General features: G+C 42.8%; 2 protein-coding genes across 8 annotated transcripts; one reads left to right on the top strand and one right to left on the bottom strand.

The window, feature by feature from the left end:
* Window positions 1-433: 433 nt before the first annotated feature.
* On the bottom strand, window positions 434-8,271 carry znf362a (zinc finger protein 362a). 4 transcript variants are annotated; one of them, XM_029501749.1, is made up of 9 exons: window positions 8,028-8,271; window positions 5,066-5,129; window positions 3,819-4,059; window positions 3,502-3,627; window positions 2,639-2,972; window positions 2,324-2,548; window positions 1,709-1,787; window positions 1,453-1,611; window positions 434-1,353 (listed from the first exon to the last, which is right to left on the bottom strand). In XM_029501749.1, exons 2-9 carry the CDS (start codon window positions 5,126-5,128, stop codon window positions 1,234-1,236), a joined length of 1,347 nt encoding a protein of 448 aa, XP_029357609.1. In that variant the 5' UTR covers window position 5,129; window positions 8,028-8,271; the 3' UTR covers window positions 434-1,233. The 4 variants fall into 4 exon arrangements, with proteins under 4 accessions (XP_029357609.1, XP_029357611.1, XP_029357610.1 ...); XM_029501751.1 differs by having other exon boundaries at window positions 3,819-4,020; XM_029501750.1 differs by having other exon boundaries at window positions 3,819-4,026; window positions 8,028-8,270.
* LOC115043364 (uncharacterized) lies at window positions 5,485-15,087 on the top strand. 4 transcript variants are annotated; one of them, XM_029501753.1, is made up of 4 exons: window positions 5,485-5,816; window positions 10,666-10,829; window positions 11,476-11,625; window positions 12,409-15,087. In XM_029501753.1, exons 3-4 carry the CDS (start codon window positions 11,478-11,480, stop codon window positions 13,533-13,535), a joined length of 1,275 nt encoding a protein of 424 aa, XP_029357613.1. In that variant the 5' UTR covers window positions 5,485-5,816; window positions 10,666-10,829; window positions 11,476-11,477; the 3' UTR covers window positions 13,536-15,087. The 4 variants fall into 4 exon arrangements, with proteins under 4 accessions (XP_029357613.1, XP_029357614.1, XP_029357615.1 ...); XM_029501754.1 differs by lacking the exon at window positions 5,485-5,816 and adding an exon at window positions 8,707-9,013; XM_029501755.1 differs by lacking the exon at window positions 5,485-5,816 and adding an exon at window positions 10,079-10,256.
* The last annotated feature ends 6,285 nt before the right edge of the window (window positions 15,088-21,372 follow it).

The following is a 21,372-nucleotide window of genomic DNA, read 5'->3' as shown; positions in this document are numbered from 1 at the left end:
ACAGTGTATATCATGCTATGACATTAAGGAAAATGTAAAGTGATGAAACAATAAGTGGATCCTGGAGTTGGAACAAAGTTAAGGCGCAGATGCAAACAAAATGGAGTTCATCGACAACACAACAGGAAAACAAATTCTCAGATAGGACTGATGCTTCCATTATAGCTGAAAAACCAACAGATTAACCTCATTATTGATGTTTTTCAGGAAGCAAACATATCTTTGTGGCAGCAGAGTGGTGGTGTCGGACAGACTCCATTTATTTATTAATATAATTAAAATATATATAACTAAAAATACAAGGTGGACTGAGATGTCCCGTAAGTGCATTGATTGTGGTGAATGTGGCACATAAATTCTTTTTATACTCAGGTGGAGTTTGACCAAACCTACATGAGATTAGCTCTTTCTTGAAATAAGAATCCCTCACTTGAATTGCTTTATTACATTTTCTTTTGTGTGTTTTATAGTCTGCAATTTATTTTTTTTTTTTTTTACTTGGCCAGCTGAATACTCATGTTCGACAACATTATTTATAACAATGCATTAAATATCTGCATAACAAAACCCATTCACATGGCTGGTTAGGGTGGTGTTGGCAATAAGGTAAAAATTAAAGGAAGAAAATCATTAGTCATGTGTGCATCATGGCCACATTATTGGTGAAACGTCGCAAACACTGACATAAAAAGTGGCACAATATACATGAATACACATCATATAAGCATTCATCTTTATGTTCAGTTGCCCACATGGCCAACGGAAGACTATTTCTGGTCTGAATATATATATATATATATATATATATTTTTTTTTTTTTTTTTTTTTTTGTTTCTTTGTTTTTGTTTTTTTGCAAAGACTTCATGAAAGAAAGTAAAGGACCATATAAAAAAGACAAAGTAATCTGTTATAACGCAGAAAGTTTAAAAAGGTTTTCCATGTAGCTGCCTGGAGCAATACCTTTTGTTTCTGTCACATAGAAAAAGAAATGTTAGGCCTGATATTTCCAGGCCTGAAAGTGCTGCGAAATCATCTTTGGATGTCTCTGATAATACTATGTGGTCAGCATGAAAGGAAAGGAGGATATTCTCATCAAATAGCACCTCTTCACAAGATACTAAAACAATCTGGCACATTTTTGGACTCCACTCATGGACTCGAGGTCCATCACAGCTATACTGAAACGTCACAGGAACTGTCTCCGATGGGAGGGCAAAGAGGTGTGTGAGGAGTTCAGATAAGGGAGATCCGTATAGGGAGGGTGGGTGACTCTGTCCTGTGCTGAGGGGAATGATGGGAAACTACATGTTCCACCACTGTGTGCTTTGCTAGGTGCTTCATAAGGTATGTCTCCTGGAAAAACAAAAACAATTACGATGCTTTTAGACTTCACTGTTACTATTAATTGAGATTTTAGAGTCAAATCTTAGTGAATTAGCATAGTTGACTTACTGAGGTGTACGCCCTGCCGCACATGCTGCAGCAGTAGGCCTTGGTGTTTTTGATGGCGTGTGCAGACAAGTGAATCTGCAGCGAGGCAGAGTCTGAGTAGGCACGATAACAATTGGAACATTTGAAGGGTTTGTCTTTGTTGTGCTGCCTCTGGTGAGACTTAAGGAAGAACAACAAAACATACACAATCCAGTCAAAAATAGGACAGTTTTTATATGACAAGAAAAACAATTCAGGCAGTGAAGTTTGTGTTTACCTGCAGATTAGACAGCTGAGTAAAAGCTTTTTCACATCCAGGATGTGCACATTTATATGGCCGGTCGCCTGTGTGGATTCTGATACAGTAAAGATGAAACAAGCATGAGCTGGATAAAATACGTCTGACAGGAAGCATCAACAGACAGTAAGCCTCTAGAGCACAGAAGCAGGAGAAAGATAAAACCTTAACTAACCAAATGGAACAGATAACCAGTTGTATTTTGGATGATAGACACTTGATTTTTGCAATTCAGACTCCTGAAGTCTCAAATTATCTGAATTTTGCTCCTTAGACCAGAAGCATTTTAACATGTATGTATAGTGTAATGTAAAGAATAATTATTGTTACTAAAACCTATATTAATGTTAAAGTCATCTGACTAATGTGTAAAGACAGTGAAACTATCCTTTAATCACTGAATCACGCTATCTAGTCTATCATTAATGTTATTGATCACAGATCTCAGATTATTATCTCAGATTTCAGTGTTGTTTAATATTAAAGGTTAATTCGATTGTTTGTTTGTTTGTTTGTTTGTTTGTTTTAAATACTGTAGGAAACTACTTCATGGTAACTTTCACATACACACCATGATTGATTCAAACATCTGACCTGGTGTGTTGCTGCAGGTGGGAGAGCTGGCGAAAACATTTCTCACAGTAGGAACATCGGTAAGGTTTGACGCCCAGATGAATGCGCAGGTGCTGGGCCAGATATGATGCATTGGCAAAGGTCTTAGTGCAGTGAGGACACTTGTGAGCCTTTGCCTCCGTGTGCGTTTTAGAGTGAATCTGCATGTCTGACTTCGAGAGGAAAGTCAGAGGGCACACTTTACACCTGCGGGAAGGAAAAGGTGACACAAAACAGATGGGGTCTGGAAATGATTTTGAATGCTGCTTGTTATCTCTTAAGAACATCCTTTCTTACCTGTATGTTTTCCCCTCTTTGGCAGTGATGGTGACGCAGGACTGGTCATTGCCTGAGGCTAGGATTGGGTAGGGCACCACCAACAATGAAGACCCGTTCTCTGCTTTGATCTTCTTACGACCTCGTTCCTCCTTTAGAGGAGGAGGAGGCCCTAGGAGTCCCACCAGGCCGCCGCCGTTTTTCCCAGAATCTATCCCGTGGCTGCTGGCTAACCCTGAGAGGAGGTGAGGGGTGGGTGCGCCGCCAAGCCGACTATGGTTGCTTGAGGTGGGCGTGGTGGGGGTGATGATCTCTGAGGTGTTAAGGTTGCCTGTTCTGGATGCTAGTGCCACACCTGATGGAGGCCAAAGTGGAGAACTAACTATCAAGTTTTACATGTTTTGTCCATTCCTATAAGGTCTAAGGTTAAAACTTTTGACATCTCTATGACATCAAGTACACTAAAGAGTCAAACCTGAGCTTCACATCAGCTCCCTAAAATCTGATCTGTGACATGAAAAACTAATTTAATATTGGCAATCAAACTGCTCACAACTGAAATGTAGTTTTTGTCTCTGTTTTAAGTCACTACTTTTTAAATCATCTGCATCTGGAATACTGTAACGTTTTGTACTCTGAGCCTTTTAGCAGCTGCTTTAAACTGGATCACAGGTGCAGTTGGAGGTTTAAGAGCTACCAGGTGTCATATGACACTTTTAAACCTGCAGCAGCACAGCTAAATGGATAACAGAAAAACAGCCCATTAATAGAGCCCATTACTCAGCTGCTTTGAAGACAATGATAACTGACTGTCATTCAATGATAAATCCGGTTTCTCAATTTTCTTGTTTATACAACGACATGTAAGAGCACTCTGAGCAGACCTGAGACATGGTTTGCCCTGGAGGGATGGTCTATTAGCTGACGCAAATGCCAGTCTTCCCATAGTCCTCTTGCTTTTATAGCTGCCTTATCGTCCAGATTCAGGTTTACATCTCCCAGAATACGACCTGGAAAAGAAGTCAAAGAAGTCACTGTATAATGAAATAAAAGCAGACCATACCTCAGTCTACTATCAGTTCGTATTAAGATACTTAACAAAATATAGTTCCATTAAACCATCACTCAGAACCTGGTGTCACCGGTATTATTTACACATCTAAAAAAACTATTATAATGAACACTTAAAGGGCGGGAGTACCTGTAACTGAGCTGGAGGCGGGCCGGGCGTGCAGAGCAATGTCCGGCTGAGACGAGCTGTGGCTGTGGAGGACTTGCATCTGCTGTGCTTTGGACATCCCATGCAGGCCGCTTTCTACTTGACTGGGGGAGGGCAGCAGGGGCTGTTGGGAAGGGGCTGAGGCAGCGGGCAAATGCGGCGGCCTGATCTTCTCTGCCATCAGCTGCTCCTTGATTTTATTGATCAAGACTAGGTTATCCAGCTGACAGCCAGGAAGCAACATTTGTGACAAGAGAACAGCCATCATCAGTTCAGTGTCATTTTACGACACAATGGTTCCCTCTAATGGCTGACGTATGACATTGGAAATAAAAGCTATCCTGATTGTCTCTGAGAAGCAGACCAGAATTACACCATTGTGTGACCCTTAAATATTAAGCCCCCTCTACTCAAGAGAATCAGGTAAATAATTGATTTGAGGGATTTTTCAACACCTCCAGTATTTCACTTGAAGCCGAGAGAGAGGCCATCCAGTATGTCATTCAATTAAAAAAAACAAGCCTCGGAGAACTGTCAGAACTGTGGGCCAGCGTCTTCAATCACATCACAGACCCCTTTCATTAACTTTGGGAGAGGTTGGTAAGCTCTGTATTAAAAGAAGTACACTCTTTTGCTCTCTTGCTGAGAATTAGATGAGAAGATCGATAAAGGTCGGAAAACCTGACTGCCACCTCCAGAAATCACAAATACAAATACTGTACGTTTTATTTACTCTACAAAAAAGAAAGCTTATGGGTGTGTTCAGTGGTTGAGATCAGTTGTCAGATATTTAACAGATTCCAGATGTAAAATATCAAAGTGTTGTTCTTACACTTCAATTTTAATATAGAATCATAAAAAATGTAGGAAATATATTCATTAGTGAGCTTCAGAGGTGCTAATGAATGTTTTTATTTACCTTTGGACAGAGCCAGAGCAGCTGTTTCTAGTCTATGTGCAAAGCTATGCTTGGTGTCTGCTGGTTATTGTTGACTTGGCACACAAAGAGATGACAGCAGTTTCAATCATGTCACATAACTCCCATGTCGTATTTTCAAAATGTGAAATATTTCATTCAGGATTGCAATAATTGGAAAAAAAAAAAACAAAAACAAAAAAAAAAAAAAACATAACAAAACAAAACAAAACACAACAAGCTGTGACACACAATGCAGTGACTCTGAGTGTAAATATGTTCAGGAATAAGTGAGGGTACCAGAATCACTCACCTGGCCAGGCATCGCAGGAGGTGGAGGCCAAAAATAGGGATTATTAAAACGCGGTTCAGCCATCCTGAAATGAGGACACAAGGGTAACAAACAAAGCAAGGGCTTGGCTCAGCTTATCCATCTGTCCATGGGTGAAACAACCTGGTACATGGTGAGTACACTTGTGGCCAAACTTCTTAGACAGCAGTTCATACTTGAATGTTTTGAACAAAAATATGTCGTGCAGACAGGTTAAAATGGGTTAAAATCTTGTGTCAGTAGCTCCCCACCCAAGCAGCAGCTGACCGTTTGATGTTGTAATGGGAGATAACTAGTCCCGGTCTTGTGATTCTGTATTTTCAGAGACATTCTGTATTTGCTCTCCTTTCTCAAAAGTGTGATCTCACTTTGTCCGAGCCACAGTGATAGAGTTCGCAAGAATTATTTTTGAAAGGAAACTGTTGAAGTGTGAGATGCATCTTCTTGGCAGGATTTCACACTACAAGTGTGCATGATGGGTTTGATGTCAAAGAGATGGGCTGTCACGTGATCACTACAGCTAGTGAGAGGAACCCTTCAAAAACGGTTATCTGAGAAAACAGAAATGTTAACAGTGATGCCCTGATCCTAATCGATGGCTGCCTCTCTGCTCTTCAACATGTGGACCAAGCTGATTAAGTCAGAATCTGATGGGGAAACGAGAGGAACATTGTAGTCTCAACTGAGAAAACAGCAAGACCTGAATGACATGGACAGTCCTAAAGGCTGAGAGGTCAGTAATCCAACTGTGCACATACGCCACCAATGTGTGACAGTTTTTTCTTTCTTTTTACATCTGTGGCTGTGACTGCACAATAACAGTGCAATTCTGCTGAAAGGAAAATACTTGATCCAGCTGCTTTTCTACGGTCTTTGACCAGATAGGTAGAAACCTGGAGATTTTACAGCAGAGACTTCATGCTGTGATCTGAAAGCCTTTCTTTCCATTGCTTCTCTCCTCCACCCTGTATGAAGTTCTTTTTTAAAACATTTTGCATTGCGTGCTTTGGCACACTTCACCATTCCTAAGTCTGTTTGGCTTAGCAGAGGCATAACACAGTCCACATCTATGAGCCAAGAGAAACAAAAAGGATACGTCCAGGGGTATGAGCGTACAGTAAACCCGACTAAATATTTCTCTAATGATGCCGGTGGGGATCAGCTTCACTTCCTGGAGGCTTTCTGCCTTGAGGGAACAGGCTCAAGAGTTGGACTGCTGCGGGACATCTCTGTGTCCCTTTTTGAAGAGACACACTTCTTCAGACCAGCCAATTGTTCAGGTTAGCATAACTTTCTACAGGTTGTACATCCAATGGATTTTATGCAGGTGCATTAAGACGGAGATCAATCCCTCTAAAGGCTGCCAGTAATTATCATCATTATCATCATTATGTTACCATAAGTTGTTGCTGATTAATTGATCACTAGATTCGGCTATAAAATTATCAAACATAGATGTTCAAAGCCTGAGGTTGTTTCCTTTAACTGATCAGCATGTTAAAAGTCCTCAAATGTTCAGATTATATGATAAAGAAAAGCATCAATCATTCACATTTACATTTTCCATAAGCAGTGCTAATAGACCAGTCTTTAGGAAATAGTTCAAATGTGTAACCAATGAGAGTTTTAAAATAGTTTTGATTTAAAGGAGCTATTTAAAATAACTTTGGGGCTGTCAAGTTACAAGTTTCTCTCACTTGCCCCAAATCCACTTATTAACATTTACAAGTGAGCATTAAAGGTTTAATTAAAAAGTGAAAATCCCCTGAACATGAAATAATGAATTATTTCTTTATTATCACCAAATAGATAGCCACTTCATGGAAACATTAAACATCTCATCTGTGTAGCTAATCTATCAAGTCCTAATGAATCATTTAACAACAATCCTTCTTATCAAAAGAACCGTGAAAATGGTCCCGACTCATTTGGTCCGTTGGCTGAGTAATCAAAGGTGTTATAAGTAGCTGGATTTGTTCCTAGATGGTCTGCTGGGTGTTGGAATAATCCTACAGATGTTCAGCAGTCAGCGGGGTCAAATGTTACTTCAGTGGTTTCAGGATAAAACATGCAACTATTAAAAAAAAAAAAAAAAAAAAAAAAAAAAGTCTGTCGCATCAGGCGTCTGTGAGATCACCTCTGGGAGGAAAAACCACTCCATCTCTCAAACTAAAGTTAGGCTTAAGTTTTTTTTTTTCCATCTCTGTACCTGCCGTGGCGTTAAAAACCTGAACAGAAGCTGACCTTTCGAAATCTTTCTGAGCCTGAAGCGGCTCTAAAGGCGAAAACATCTCCACAAAGGAGCGAGCCTGCGCTGCGCCTCGGTCCGTCCGCTGCCTCTCCCACATTCTCAGACAGTTTATTAAAAAAATTTCAGACAAAAGGAAAACAAAAATGGCAGCCCTGTCTTATTTTTATAAGCACTGGACGCCATATTCTGCAGATCCAAATATTATAAGCAGATAATTCCCCCAGATTGGAGGAAAACGCCGTGGCGATGCGCCCGGATCAGGCATGTTTGCATTTAGCGTCCGAACGATTGTTTACTTTGATTTGCAGGTTTGAATAGCCCGGCTCGGGCAGGAGGAGAAAAAAAAAAACGAGTCTGACACTTCCTACAACAATCAGCTGCCTTTAGCTGAGTCCTCCGCAGCTCCGCCGTAAATTCATCTGTCGACGGTGAAAACAGACGCACAATGGGAGCTCTTATCCGCACAGAAGAAAAGAAAAGGCTGCATTTCTCTCACTCCTGCGCCCAAAACGCTCCGTTTTTATTGCAACTTTTGTGTGACTTAAATAGCATCGGCGAGGAGGTTTGTGTGAGGAAAAAAAAGAGAGGAGGAAAGCAAGGAGAAAAAATACCAACAACAACAACAACCCCCCCCCCCAGAAAAAAAAACCCCACACACAGACAGGCAGATCGAGCATCGAGCGGCCAACATACCTGAACCAGCGAGGGGAGAATATTTTAGGAAGGATCGGTCTCTGCTTTCTGCTCGCTCCCAGTCGGACTTCAAACCTTCCGGGTCGCCTGCTGTTCACTTCTGGGTGCTGCAGGCTGGGGGGGGATTGTTCGGATCAAACTGAGTCTTTTAACCCATTTTCTGGTTCCCAACGCGGACTGTTGCCTTGCAGTAAGCCGCGGTCGCCTCTGCGCCGCAGCCTCACATGAAACAGCACACATGCGTGGGAAGTTAGTGGGGTTTTTTTTCCTGCAAACACACACAGTTGTGATGCTCGACCATTTCAGCACATGTGGCGCTCACTTTCTCCTGAGCGTCCCTCCACTGACAACAACAACCTCATTTGTGTGCACAGATGAGCCTGTTGCGGTGATCAGAGATGGAGGCTCAGTGTCAGTGTGATCCTGAAGGTGGTTTGTTGCATCACAGGTGGGATCAGTGCAGGAGCTGCCTGTCTGCCTGCCTGCCTGCCTGCCTGTCTGTCTGCCTGCCTGCCTGCCTGCCTGCCTGTCTGCCTGTCTGTCTGCCTGCCTGCCTGCCTGTCTGTCTGCCTGCCTGCCTGCCTGTCTGTCTGCCTGCCTGCCTGTCTGCCTGTCTGCCTGCCTGCCTGTCTGTCTGCCTACCTGCCTGTCTGCCTGTCTCTCTCTCTGCCCGCCTGTCGGCCTTCTCCAGGTCACGATGGTCATGCTCAGTAAATATGAAGCCTAATCTTGGATCAGGCTGTTAATATGCTCTGCGCTGAGCTCAGCAGGAGGGGGCACTGCTGCCACAGCTCACAGCTTCAGCTTTTGGGGGAATTGCTCCCTTTTATTTGGCCCACCAAGTAAAAAACCTTCCAAACCCCAACAAGGGGCTTGCTCCAAAACTCTACTCTTTGACCTCGGTGGACTCTGTAGTTTGCTGGAATGTGTCATGTCGAGTGGATTTTCTTCCACATCTGGACTATCAGAAACTACTCAACAATAAGGTAGATTGAGACATATAGACTTCATCATTGCAATTTGGATTCATTATGTGTCATTGCTCAAGGTGTCAGGTGATTCTATTTAGTAACAATGTACTTTTTTAGGTTCGTAATCTAAAAGATTATTAGAAACAAAGCAACTAACTACTTGAAATTGCATCATCACCCCCCCAAAACTGTTTCATTTCATTAACGAATGTCTTAATTAAATTGTTTTATCTATCATTTATTACTTGTTAGACTGCAGGTGTATCTTTAGAGTGTAAACATCTAAAACAAAGGACTGTAAGAAGACATGTTGAAATCGAACCAAATGGATTTATTTATCAAGCGCCAACTCATAACAGAGGAAGATAGCAGGAGGAGAGAGAATTCAATAAAAATGCAGTTCACAAACAGATATATAGCATACACTTGAAGTAGCAGCAGAATTCAATCCTGAATGGCAGATATTTTTTTCCGTCTCTGCATCATTTACTGTTCATGGCACACACACACACACACACACACACACATTGAAACGTTTGTGCATTCGTGCGTAGCAGATACAAAACTCCACAGGAAATACACATTGATATGAGTCAAAACGAGGATACAATATGCATAGAAACTGGTGATTTAAACTCGTGCACAAGGTGCAAAATTATACGCAATTTTCGCATTAAAAAACAACAAAATATAATTTCACTCCACAGTCTTCTCCCCCAGTCCATTTAGTAGATGTTTTCAATCATCACACAGATCAAGAATACAGCCTCTGTTTTTAAGCCACTATGGACAAGAACACCTTTAAGGGCTCAGAGGAAATTAAAATTTCCACATGACCCCTCAGTGATCTCCACTGTACCCATGACGCTCATTTTATATGATGAAAAGCTCCAGAAGAGCTAAATGTTGGTGGTTGATATTGATCCCAGTGAAATGTTAATATAATATATTTTATTATTATAATATATATATATATATAATTATTATAAAATATTAAAAGGGATTTTAATGACATGCACATTCAAAAGGACTGAACACAACACAACTGAACCCACCCTGCGGCCTAATATCATTCAAGCTGTTCAGATGTAATTAGAGAGCAGAAATGAAGCACCTTTCCCTGGAGAGTCTCGACGTGAAAATGTAGAGAACCAACAGTGTACAATGTACAGTGGATATAAACTGGACACCGAGGCAATCACTCCGACACAAATGAAGACAAGCAGCATCTCAGAAGGCCGTGTCCTTCAATAAAGTGGTGAGATGTTTTCAGAATCATATTCCTAAATACAGCATTAAATATCTGCTGTACAGACTACACATTCAGACGAGTATCACCAAAGTGAAGCCTCGCCTTCCTCACAGCTACCTGACTTACCGTCCAATCCTGAAATAGCCTGCAGGTGTGTATTTACTGGAAACTTGGAAAAGAACACACAGAAGCTTGGGAGGGTGTAACAAAGCAATATACCCCCACTGATACATCTTCGGATAACAAATAATCAACCCCTCCCTCCCCCCTGCCAGACACCCTTAAGACATGGACACTGGTAGTTACCTTTGCATCACTTACTGTTCGCGGTTTACTTGTTCAACTGGTTTTCTTTGCCTTACAAATAGGGCCACACCCACTGCAGCACACATATTTCTCTCTCACCTCCAAACAGGCCAGGTGCAGAGAGCACAGGAGCCCTGAGAGGGGGAGGAGGAGACAGGAGGCCATTATCCCCCTCTCCCCAAGAGGGTGGAGCAAAAAGGGCAGATGAAGACAGGGGATGAAACATTTGCAGCTCATATTGACATATTGCCTTGAAGGCTCCTGCAATCGCAGGTAAGACCCAATCAGCTTCAAAGCAGGTTTTCTTCTAGACTTGAGATTTTTCAGGTACATGTGGGGCAGGTTTCTCCTCTATGGTAATGTAATAGAGGTGATAGAAATGTTTTTTTTTTGTTTGTTTGTTTGTTTGTTTGTTTGGAGTTTGAATCACTCTGACTGTACAGTATCGTTGTCAGGTGGTGCATAGATTTTTAGTCTGGTCATCCAAACAGAATATGTGACCACTGTCCACTGTAAGTTTTCATTTGTGATTACACTACTGTAACACTTGATGACACATGCTTATTCATTTCTGCAGAGAGTTAGAAGTCTGAAATGAATTTGACATGTTTGACATGTTGAAACACATTGACAGAGGAAGGCAGTAATTCCTGAGTTTCCTCATTTTTGTCGGGTCCAAGGTTCACAACTAATGTACACGATGGATATTGATTTTTCAGCTATGGGACAAAAACATTCACTTAATGGGAAAGATCAAGGAAAACGTTAATGTGACTTTATGAAATGTTCCAAAAGCCACACAGACATTTTCAGTTTTTGGGAACCAGGAATTTCTGAAGTCTTCCACCCTTAGGCGAAAAGAAGAGCACTTTTCTAATATATTGTCCTTGACCTGTGTGCCTTTGTTATTTTGTTCTAGCCATGGATGTTGTGTTGGGGGGAGCGGCACTGTTGTGTGTCTGTAAACTGCTCGGCAGTCTTCTCTTCCTGCCCTCATTGACTTCCTCACACAGCCCTGTCAGCTTCTGCTGCTGCTGCATCTTGATTTTCACCGACCTCCTGGTCACAGGTGACGCTCAAATCATCATCAGTTGTGTGCAATTCATCCTCTGAACCGCTCAGATATTCTCATGTAAAGTCGTGCATTTTATTTTCTGGAGTTCAGGGGATTTTTGTTATGAGTTACAACTTCATGCTTCTGATTCTGCAGCATGTGTGCACCTTTCCTACACAAGAGGAAAGGCTCTAGTCAGCATCATTACCCAAAACTCCTGGATTTGTATGTAGGGCCTTTGCTAAGTTCATTACGTAGTAAGTTTCTTTTGGAGAGTAAAAGGCCGACCTTACTGTTAATGGAAGATGGTGACTGGGCTTGGAGACTTCCCACCACTACATCTGAATGGATTTAAAATTTGATATTATCTAACACACAAATGTAATTGGTTATTAATTTGTACATTGCAAACATTACTCTATATAATTACTTTCTCACAAAATCAAAATTTTTCTGTCTTACATAACAGTAAATGAATTAATTAGATAATGAAACTTAGTCACTTTTGTATTATGAGCGTTGACCAGACAAAAGAAGTTCATTTTTCATTATTGTCCTAATTCCTACAGATGAAAGAAAAGAAAATAACCCTATTAGCCATGGTGCTGCTGCAGTTGTTTATAGGATCGGATGCTACATGTCTGGGGTAAAAGTCAGAATAACTTGGCCTCTGCTGCTCCGGTTTCGGCCGTTCTTAATCCCTCAGCCCTGAGCATTTCTTCAGCCTTTCAACATGTCTGATCAAATTCATTCAGGGGAACCTAGTGAAATGATGCTTTGCTTTGTTATTCCCAACAGTTTTCCTCAGTTTCCTTTGCATCTTTGAGCCGTGGCTGGTGGAGCTGACCCCAACAGGTGATGTCATCGCCCTGCGCTTCCTGCTGTTTCTCAGCCACACCTATGGCGCTGTGCTGCTCCTGATCACACCACTGATGGCTGTGGAGACTCTGACCAGACTGCTCTGGCCTCACGTTGTCATCACTCACAGGGCTGTGAGAGAAACAGTGGACTCTGAAGGCGAGCGCTGTCACATCAGACAGGCCGCTGTGGACAAAAAGGAGGACAGCAGCAGTTCAGACAAAGACAAGAACAAGGCGTTGTCCCATGCTGTCAGCTACCTCTGCTGCCTGTCAGTGTGGGTCGTTGTCGCCCTTAATGTCAGGTGGCGATGGAAGCTAGAGGACGAGTGGGCTGCCGCCTGCTTGTACACGACCAGCTCCCTCATCAGATGTTTGCCCAAACTGTTCAGCCCCATGCCCAGTTCTGTGAGTCCCTCCTGGGTCATGGCCGTCTTCTCCCTTCCCCTGCTCCTCCTTACTGCGAGCACTGCCTTTCACAGACAACACTGGACCCCTTCATGTGCAGAGGAGAGGAACCAAGCGAAAAGTGGAGTTAACAGCAATAGTTACACTTGCTGGCATGGCTTATCTGGAGCCCACTCGGCTGCCTCTGAGCCTGCGAACCCTGGGATGTCAGAGCTGGCACAGTGTGTTGACCATGAGAAAACAGAGAGCAGCTGTAGTGTTCACAGAGTGTATTCCTGGAACATTGTGCAGGTGTTGGCGGATCACCATGGAGACTTTGTCCTGGTCTCCCTTGGGTGTTTGCCTGCAGAGAGGAGAGTACAGGAGCTCCAAAGGACAAAGACAGGTATACCTCTGACATTTATCACAGAGGAACACGTGGACTCACAACACAGGAGCCAGCTTGGGTGGCGACGACGGGGTTTTCCCTGCCTGGGGGTGAATGTAATTCTCGGGTTTGTGGCGCTGCTCTCCATCGCTGTGCTCCCTCTGAACCTCAGTGTGAACGTACTTCTGATCAGGAGCGTAGAGAGACTCATGCAGCTCTGCGTCAGATCCTTCGTTTCATCTGCAGCCGACATGAGTGACACACCCGCCTCCCTCCACCAAACATTTGTATAACACCAAAAATGGTGACCAGGAAAACTGGACACTGATTAGAGAGCGCTCACAAAAGGAGCACTACATTGATATTGCATGTGCGTAGAGAGCAGGTCTACCTGTCAACACTGGTTGGAATAGAGCGTAAATAAGCATCTAAGAGCAGCTTTTCGAATGTGAGGGATAATATGTGGAAACTGCTGAAAGGTGCTGAGGAGGCAGGTTGAGGCGTGCTTGGTTGAAAGACACTAAACCCGACTGAAACAGATGGCTGGAAGGCCTCCTTTTACTATTCAGGGCCTTAAGATATGCAGCGATTTGTCAGCACACAATGGGTCAGGGGTGCGACTCTAATTTCAATAAGACTAATCTGGGGGCTAATAGTGTTTTGAAAGCTATTATCTCCACTGCTCATAAACCCTGCATTGGGCAACCTATAAATAAATACAGAGTTACATGGGGGCGTGCTCCAGAGTAGCTTTGTCTTTGTTCCTTTAAAGGGGCTGACTACTGACGACTTAGAGGTGGAAAGGAATCACACTTCATTAACTCAAGCACGATTTTCAGCATCTGAACTTTACCTGAGTGTTTCCATTTTATGCCACTTTTCAGATGCCGTTGTAAACAAAAACTGCTTAAAGATTAAACCAGTGGTTGTCCACCTTTATGGCTTGTGACCAATAAGCAGTAGTTTTGGTTGTGCACACTGATGAGTGGACACAACATTTCAGGAGAAATTTCAATTCTAAACCTCTAAAACAGGTTTGATCAAAATCAGTTCTGAGGTCTAGAGTGGTCATGTTACCTAATAGTTCCAAAAAGCTTCTGAAAAGTACAAAAACAAACTTGTGAAGCAGATTTATTTACTTTAATGACATTTTAAGTCTGAAGTTCATTAGGGAGTCATCTCCAATGGTCTGTCTGAGTGTGTGGAAAAGGGCTGAAGAGCATCTGGACCAAAGCCTATTTATAAACAGCTTAACATTTATAATTCCAGCGAGTTAGTGTGTCGTACAACATGCACAAACAAAAGAGAGTGGCATCTTTGCACTTTACCGATATGTATATGTATTATTAGGGGATTGAACCGTATAGCTATGTTAACATGTTATTGACATCTGAAAAAAAACAAACAAAAACCCTTCAGTAAAATATTTATTTACCATTAATAAAACCATTAATTACTGCTTATGACCCATCTATTGATGGTGCTTTACCTCCTGGCAAATGCTAGCAGCACCCCCCTGTTTCTAGCCTTTATATTAATTAATGATAAAATAAACTAAACAGCTGCTAGCCAAATTTGGGATCAGTAGTCTCATCTATCGCTCATAAAAAAAGTATTCTTATCTGTTTTAAAGTTTTCTACTGTTTCGGTTGGAAGGTGACACATGAGAATTGTGTAACTGGAGGAACTGAAAATAAGAAAACAGAGAAAATGTTGCTGGTTTTGCAGAGGCAGGTTTGTAAATGTATCCCAGTGTTTCATTTAAATTAGGAGGCTTTTTATGTCAAGCATTCTTATTTACGTTGGGTCATTATGTGGAGGGACAGGTGTCAATAAATATCTTTAAAGCACAGCAAACCTGTGGGTCATTTCTCTGACAGGTTATGGAGAAGTGTTCTTTAACAGTGATTTCTAAACGATGAAAGGTTCCCTTCCCTTTCAGCGAACACAGGGTCTTTAACTCATTTTGCTTTCTCTACAAACTCAGAGCTTTCTTGGAAACCATCCTAATGCTGACAGAGTAAAAACTTACTCAAATTAATTTTTGGCCACCCAATGAAAGAAAAAAAAAAAAAAAAAATCAATAACGTGGTTAATGTGCTGGCCTCTCGCCTGAACAGGCCATTGTCCTCTAAAGGTGAACAGGAAAGACAAGCCAACACCAGAGGGCAGTCTGGTACAGCAGCAGCTCCCAGTCCTCAAACGTGTCACAGATGAGACCTTTAGCAGGGGAGTGCTGAAGTGGATTGGAGAAACAAAAGAGGATCTTTTCAGCTTGTCTTTTCCCTCATGGAGCCAGAGGCTCGCAGCGCACCTCATCATTCAAAGTCCACAGACGTGTACAGGCAAATACTTGAACCACAACACACATTGTCAACAGAAACAAGTTCCTCTGCATGTGTGTTCATGCTTTTTTTCAAGCTAAACACTGTGATGTATCCAAAGACATTTAGGTTTAAAAGTGCTGAGGTCTTGTGGATTTTTGACTCATTCAAGGCACCATGTTGGATGTCTTCACTGTTGGGCTCTTCTTCAGAGCAGGAGCTGTCCTCCGTGAATGGTTAAAAGAACGCAGTGCAAGGGTTGAGATTTCAGCGAACAATGTTTCATTTTGTTGTTGTAACAGCACATACAAATATTCGAAGTGCAGCCAGATGATTAATCCTCTCAATCAAACTAAAACGTTGTGCGCAGTTTTCTACTTCCAGTTTCTGCAGATTATTACTAGCAATCCTACGTTACAGAGCAGATGTGCTTTTTAGAGGTTTGTGGGAAGATTTTTAATCACGTACTCCAGCTCTGACCCCCCGCTAGTCACAGTCACGGAGCTTAGGTTTGGAGATGATGCTGGTCTTGGAGTTAGGCTTAGCTGTGGGAGGAACCTCGGATCATCAAGTCTGTCTGAGTTTGTCACTTTTCTTTTTTTGGCTACATCTGTCTTGTTTTCATCATTCTGATAGAATTATGCAGAACAATTTCCACATCTCATTTATGAATCAACCACCTTGCACCGCTTAAGTTATCCACCAAACTTGACCTGCGGACATTTCAATAAGAGTTGGGGAAATGTAGATTTTTTTTCTGAAATGGATAACTGTAAATTTAACAGATGAAATTATGTGAAAATCTATGCTTTCATCTAATACTACTGTTTTTACGGCAATTTCTTCTGGTTGACCCGGTGACCACTTGGAAAGACAAGTTGGTGACCGAGGAAGAGCAGTGACAGCTAGGACAGACTGCCGACATTTGGGAAAGACCGGAGCTGGACTGCCTCCAACCCGAGCAGAGGGAAACCTGGTGAGACAGAGGACAGCAGCATCACTGATGTGTCAGAGGACACAAGATACCAGTCTGAGAGGGAAGGTCCTCGAGGCACCAGACAACCAAGACAGGTAACCGGCACGGGAGTGGTCCGGAAGGAATGAGCGAACTGGCCTGCTGTAGTGGCTCAGAAAATGGCTTTGGAAGCTAATGAGAATGGCGTGGAGGAAAGGCTTCCTTGCTGACGGTTGGCTGTTCACACAGGGATGCTTCATCCCTGAGAAAAGAAGTCAACAGGGATCAATTCCATGCAATCTCACTCCTCAACTTTGAAGCTAAAATCTTTCTTGGGATCCTCACAAAGAGGTTAACCACCTTCATGTTAGACAACAGCTATATGGATACATTGGTTCAACAAGGGTGGTGTTTCAGGGGTACCTGGGTGTCCCGAGCACACCACTATGATCATCAAAATCACGAAGGTCTGGTTGGACCTCACGATGGCTTTAGAAGGGAACAATACTGCACAAGCTGGATGGAGTTAACACTGAAGACCTACCATGTCCCTGGCAATTTGAGAAGCTTCTACGGTGCTATTTTGAGAACTTCAACACGCAGCTCATCCGCAGAAACTTCACCACCGACTGGCAGAGACTGGAGGTCGGTATCGTCACAGGCTCTATGATCTCAGTGATCCTGTTTTCTGCAGCAGTGAACCTTCTCGTTCAGTCAGCAGAGAAGTTGCGCCGGGGTGCAGTACTGCCAAGTGGCACCCAGCAGCTACCAATTATAGCACTCATGGTTGATCTCACCATTACGGCAAAATCAGTACCTGAGCAGAGGTGGCTCTTGGAAGAACCAGTGGAACTCGTCGTTGGTTGAAACCAAAGAAGTCCAGAAGCCTGGTACTGAAGAAAGGGCGGTTCCAAGGTTTGGTATTAACGTCAAAGATACCATCATCTCAACAGTTCAGGAGAGGCCAGTTAAGAGTTTGGGGAAGTGGTACCTCAATGATAAGCAGATTGAAGGACACACTTGTCCAAACAGATACCTGGATGAAGTCTCTGGAGAGGAGTTGGTTACCTGGTAAGTATAAGACATGGGGCTACCAGCATGAAGTGCTGCCCAGACTTCTCAGGTCTCTGCTCATTTATGAAGTACCGGTCTCTCATAAGAGATTAACACCTACCTGAGGAGATGGCTGGGTGCCCCAAGAACCTTTCGCTCCATTGGACTGTAAAGCAAAGGCAGAAAACTGCAGTTGCCACTAACATCAGTGGTTGAGGAGTATAAGGCATCAAATACACGTCAGGCTATGATGCTGAGAGACAGCAGGGGTGAGAGGGTACGACAGGCAGGGTCTGTGGTCAGCCAACAGTGCTCTGATGGAGGCGGAGAATCGGCTGCAACATACCGATAGCTTTGGCTTGGTAGCCCAGGACAGGCTTGGTCTGGGTCGCTCCACAGAGTGAGCTGGAACAAAGCTGACTCATGAGAGCAGCGCTGCATGGTGCAGACGGAGGTCCACAAGACTGAGGAGGAAACCCACCGAGGAAGCAGGACAGCTGGACAAAGAGGGAGGGAACACATGGAAAGGTGTGTCCTGTTGCTGTGTTCTGTCTATGACGTCCTGCCTCATCCATCAATCCTGCAACCGTCCACAGAGTTTGCACTTGGGGGGTGGCAGAGAGCCACAAGCTCCCCAGGAGCCACCCCCCAAGTGCCACCACTTGGGGAGTGGCAGAGAGCCACAAGCGCAAACTCTGTGGACAGTTAGCAAACCTTGAGCGAGTCCTCTCATCGTTCCAGTGAAGCTTGGCAGACAGGAAACTTTGATGGCGTCACAATAAGGTATTGATGCAGTTGGTGGATGGTGTGGGACAGGCATGGGCGAAAAAAAGACAGCAATGGTTGGATGGACTCCACTTTGTTCCGACAATCAAAAGGATCCTGGCCTCAGCAAATGACTGGGAGATACGAGTAGACCTAAAAAAAAAAAAAAAAAAAAAGTGTCTTAAAATCCCAGAGGAAGCAGCCCACACCAGGCTCAAACCACATGCTGTCGTCTGGTCTAGAGGAGGTGCTCATGGGGTACCTGGGGAGAGAGGATGGAGGAGGCACATGAACGCAAGCTAAAGAAATATCAAACCCTTATCCTCATGGGCCAGCAAAAATGGATGGAAGGCCTGGAACCTACCCATGGAGGTCGGCTGCAGGGGTTTTGCCGTGCAGTCGCTCTGGAGAGCTCATTGCCAGCTGCGATGTCCCATCGTATTTTATATAAGAAACCTGAAAACACACAACAGGGTGATAAGATTTGTTCTGCATGTAGCTGTAATTCCTGACAAACGTGAGCCTTCATCATTCACAAGGATAAAAATATTCCACTTGCCTCAGGAGGGCCACATCAGCCTGGAATCAGATATGTGACTCTCAAAGGAGAGCTCAGTGACTTTTTAATGGATGCTTTATCCCTCGGGTAAAAATGTCTATTACAGGATGGACACCTTCTCCTCAGATAAAAATGTCCCTATCAGAGAGGAGTTAGCTGAGAAAAGAGCCCAGAATCAAAGCTGAGCATCAGGAGCCACTTGTCTTGAGGGTCTGTGTGAATAAATTGCAAGCTACTTTAAACTGCAGTTTGTTATGGAACAGCTGAAATCATGACGCAACAAGACACAGTTGCTCCGGAGTGCAACTTATAAAGCATCAAAGGACAAAGTTACACAAAAAAAAAAAAACAAAACACATCTCTGTCTTGCTGATGCCATGGATGATTCAGATGTTCGCTTTCCTTGATTTCTGTGCAATCATTTCTTCTCAGCAGTTGAACAGCCAGTCATTCAGAGGTTTCACAGATGGCGAATGAAGAGGATCTGTTAAAGGCTCCCAGTCACCTGCAGGGAACACTGAACTCCTGCAGACTCCTTTTTTATTCAGCATGTCGCACGCCTGGATCTCAACCTATGCCGAAACAGGGAACAGTAATAAAAAGATGGCACACAGCCTCCCACTTCCCTGCTGGATATGTGAGTGGAGCTGAGCGTGGCACATCTCCACTGAAATGTCAGCATTTCAGCCTCAGAGTAATTATTGACAAGCCGAGTGAAAGCCGTCATACACCTCGAATAGGATCAGTCTGCCTCAGTGACACGTTTTATTTTACAGATTTTTTTTTTTTTTATTATTATTATTTAGATTTTACTAATATATTAGTGTCCGGATGTTAGTGCTGTATGCCTACAGCAGTACTTCTCTATAGTCTTAAGCTTCTTTTTTTTTTTTTTTTGCACTTGCATCTCAGATATCTCAGTGACTATTGAATGGACATTTAATGGCACCAAAGGAAGAAATGTTTCTTCTGAATTTTCCTCCACCAACAGCAAAAGTCAAAATTTGAATTGAATTCACGGTAACATTCCCATCAGCCTCAGCTGCTGGGTGTTTCCTGGCATTTGGTGCCATTTTAGTCGCCATGATATAATTTAGTATACTTTGTGTGAGAATAAAACACTTACATGTCCAAGAGGACCGCACATACATCTCAAGTTTGATGGACAGTACTAAGGGCTGACTGCTGTATGTGTATATATATATTCCATCAGATGACCATGCATACATGGTCCAATTCAAATTGCACATTTACATAGTTACCTGTACTCTTCATCACTGTGTGGGCGAAACAACCAAACCTCAGAATATCTGGATTCACTAAACAAATAAAGACAACAAATGGCACTAATAGTGCAGCAGTCACATCCAGGTGAAAGCTCCCTGAAAGCCGCCGTGCAATCCAAAGTCTGAATAAAACGATTACCCACAGATCCGTTGGCCGAGGGCTGTCAGACAATAGATGGGCCGCCGAATCCTAAGTGCACAACAAGGTGAGCCCAACAATCTAAATATTGTTGGGTGACAAACACCAGCTGTCATCACCTGCAGCCAGCTCAGGCCTCTTCTGGTTGGGGAGCACGGAGGGCTGCTTTAAAAGAGAAAAGTCATGCTTTTGCTCACACACTCTTGGTGGAAACTGGAGGTGGGGGGTGGCATATGAATGACATTAATTGGATAAGACTTATCTGATTAAAGTTTTATACCATTTCCTTAAATTTCCTTCATTAAACATTCTTGCCATTAGTAACATTTAACATTCATGCCAAATTTTTTAGCACTGCAAACATTTCTGGTTTATGTTGCTGACATGAAAAAAAAAAAAAAAAAGATTCCCTTGAGCTCCACCTACAGTTTTAAAGGAAACGAAGGCAGAGCTTTGATATTGGAAAGGTACTCGATGTGGGGAATAGAAAGGAGAGGGGTGTTGCACAAATATGCAAACCAGGAAAAATGTACAGAGATTTGTCTGATTTTTGCAGCAATTTATTGTACATTAAAACATTTCCCACAAACTTCCAGCAGCAGAAGCACACCAGTGTGTGTTCATACAAAGATGGGTGCAAAGCAGCCATCATCAAAAGACATAATCATCATTATAATCGTTAAAAGTGTCATAGTTATATCATCATCAATATCCTTTTATCATCATCATCATCTTCCCACAGTACTCCTCTCTCCAATATTCAAAACACAAGTCTTAAGGAAGTGGACTGCACTGAAGTCTGCAACTCAGCAAACTGGGATCAATGTTCAACATTTGTTTTAATCTGCATTAGGCCAGCAGGATTTACCTGATTGGGACAATTTACACCAAGATAAAGCCAAAGGAAAGAAACGGAATAAGTGAATTAAGTTCTGATTGTCGAAATCCCAAATCAATAAATAAATTCTTTTTCACAAGCTAACTGATCAAATTAGCTGGATAACTTTACTTGGTAAATCTGAGAAAAGTAACTGCCAGGTTTTACTGAG

Source organism: Echeneis naucrates, chromosome 5 (assembly GCF_900963305.1).
Source record: "Echeneis naucrates chromosome 5, fEcheNa1.1, whole genome shotgun sequence".
Taxonomy (NCBI): domain Eukaryota; kingdom Metazoa; phylum Chordata; class Actinopteri; order Carangiformes; family Echeneidae; genus Echeneis; species Echeneis naucrates.
This window is presented reverse-complemented; position numbering and strand designations above follow the sequence as displayed.

Coding starts and splice junctions, on each gene's coding strand:
- znf362a (XM_029501749.1), bottom strand. CDS start 5,128: ATGGCTGAACCGCGTTTTAATAATCCCTATTTTTGGCCTCCACCTCCT. Junction 3,628..3,818: donor CGCCTCCAGCTCAGTTACAG/GTACTCCCGCCC, acceptor CTTCTTTTCCAG/GTCGTATTCTGGGAGATGTA. Junction 2,973..3,501: donor CAGGGCAAACCATGTCTCAG/GTCTGCTCAGAG, acceptor GGCCTCCATCAG/GTGTGGCACTAGCATCCAGA.
- LOC115043364 (XM_029501753.1), top strand. CDS start 11,478: ATGGATGTTGTGTTGGGGGGAGCGGCACTGTTGTGTGTCTGTAAACTG. Junction 11,626..12,408: donor CACCGACCTCCTGGTCACAG/GTGACGCTCAAA, acceptor TATTCCCAACAG/TTTTCCTCAGTTTCCTTTGC.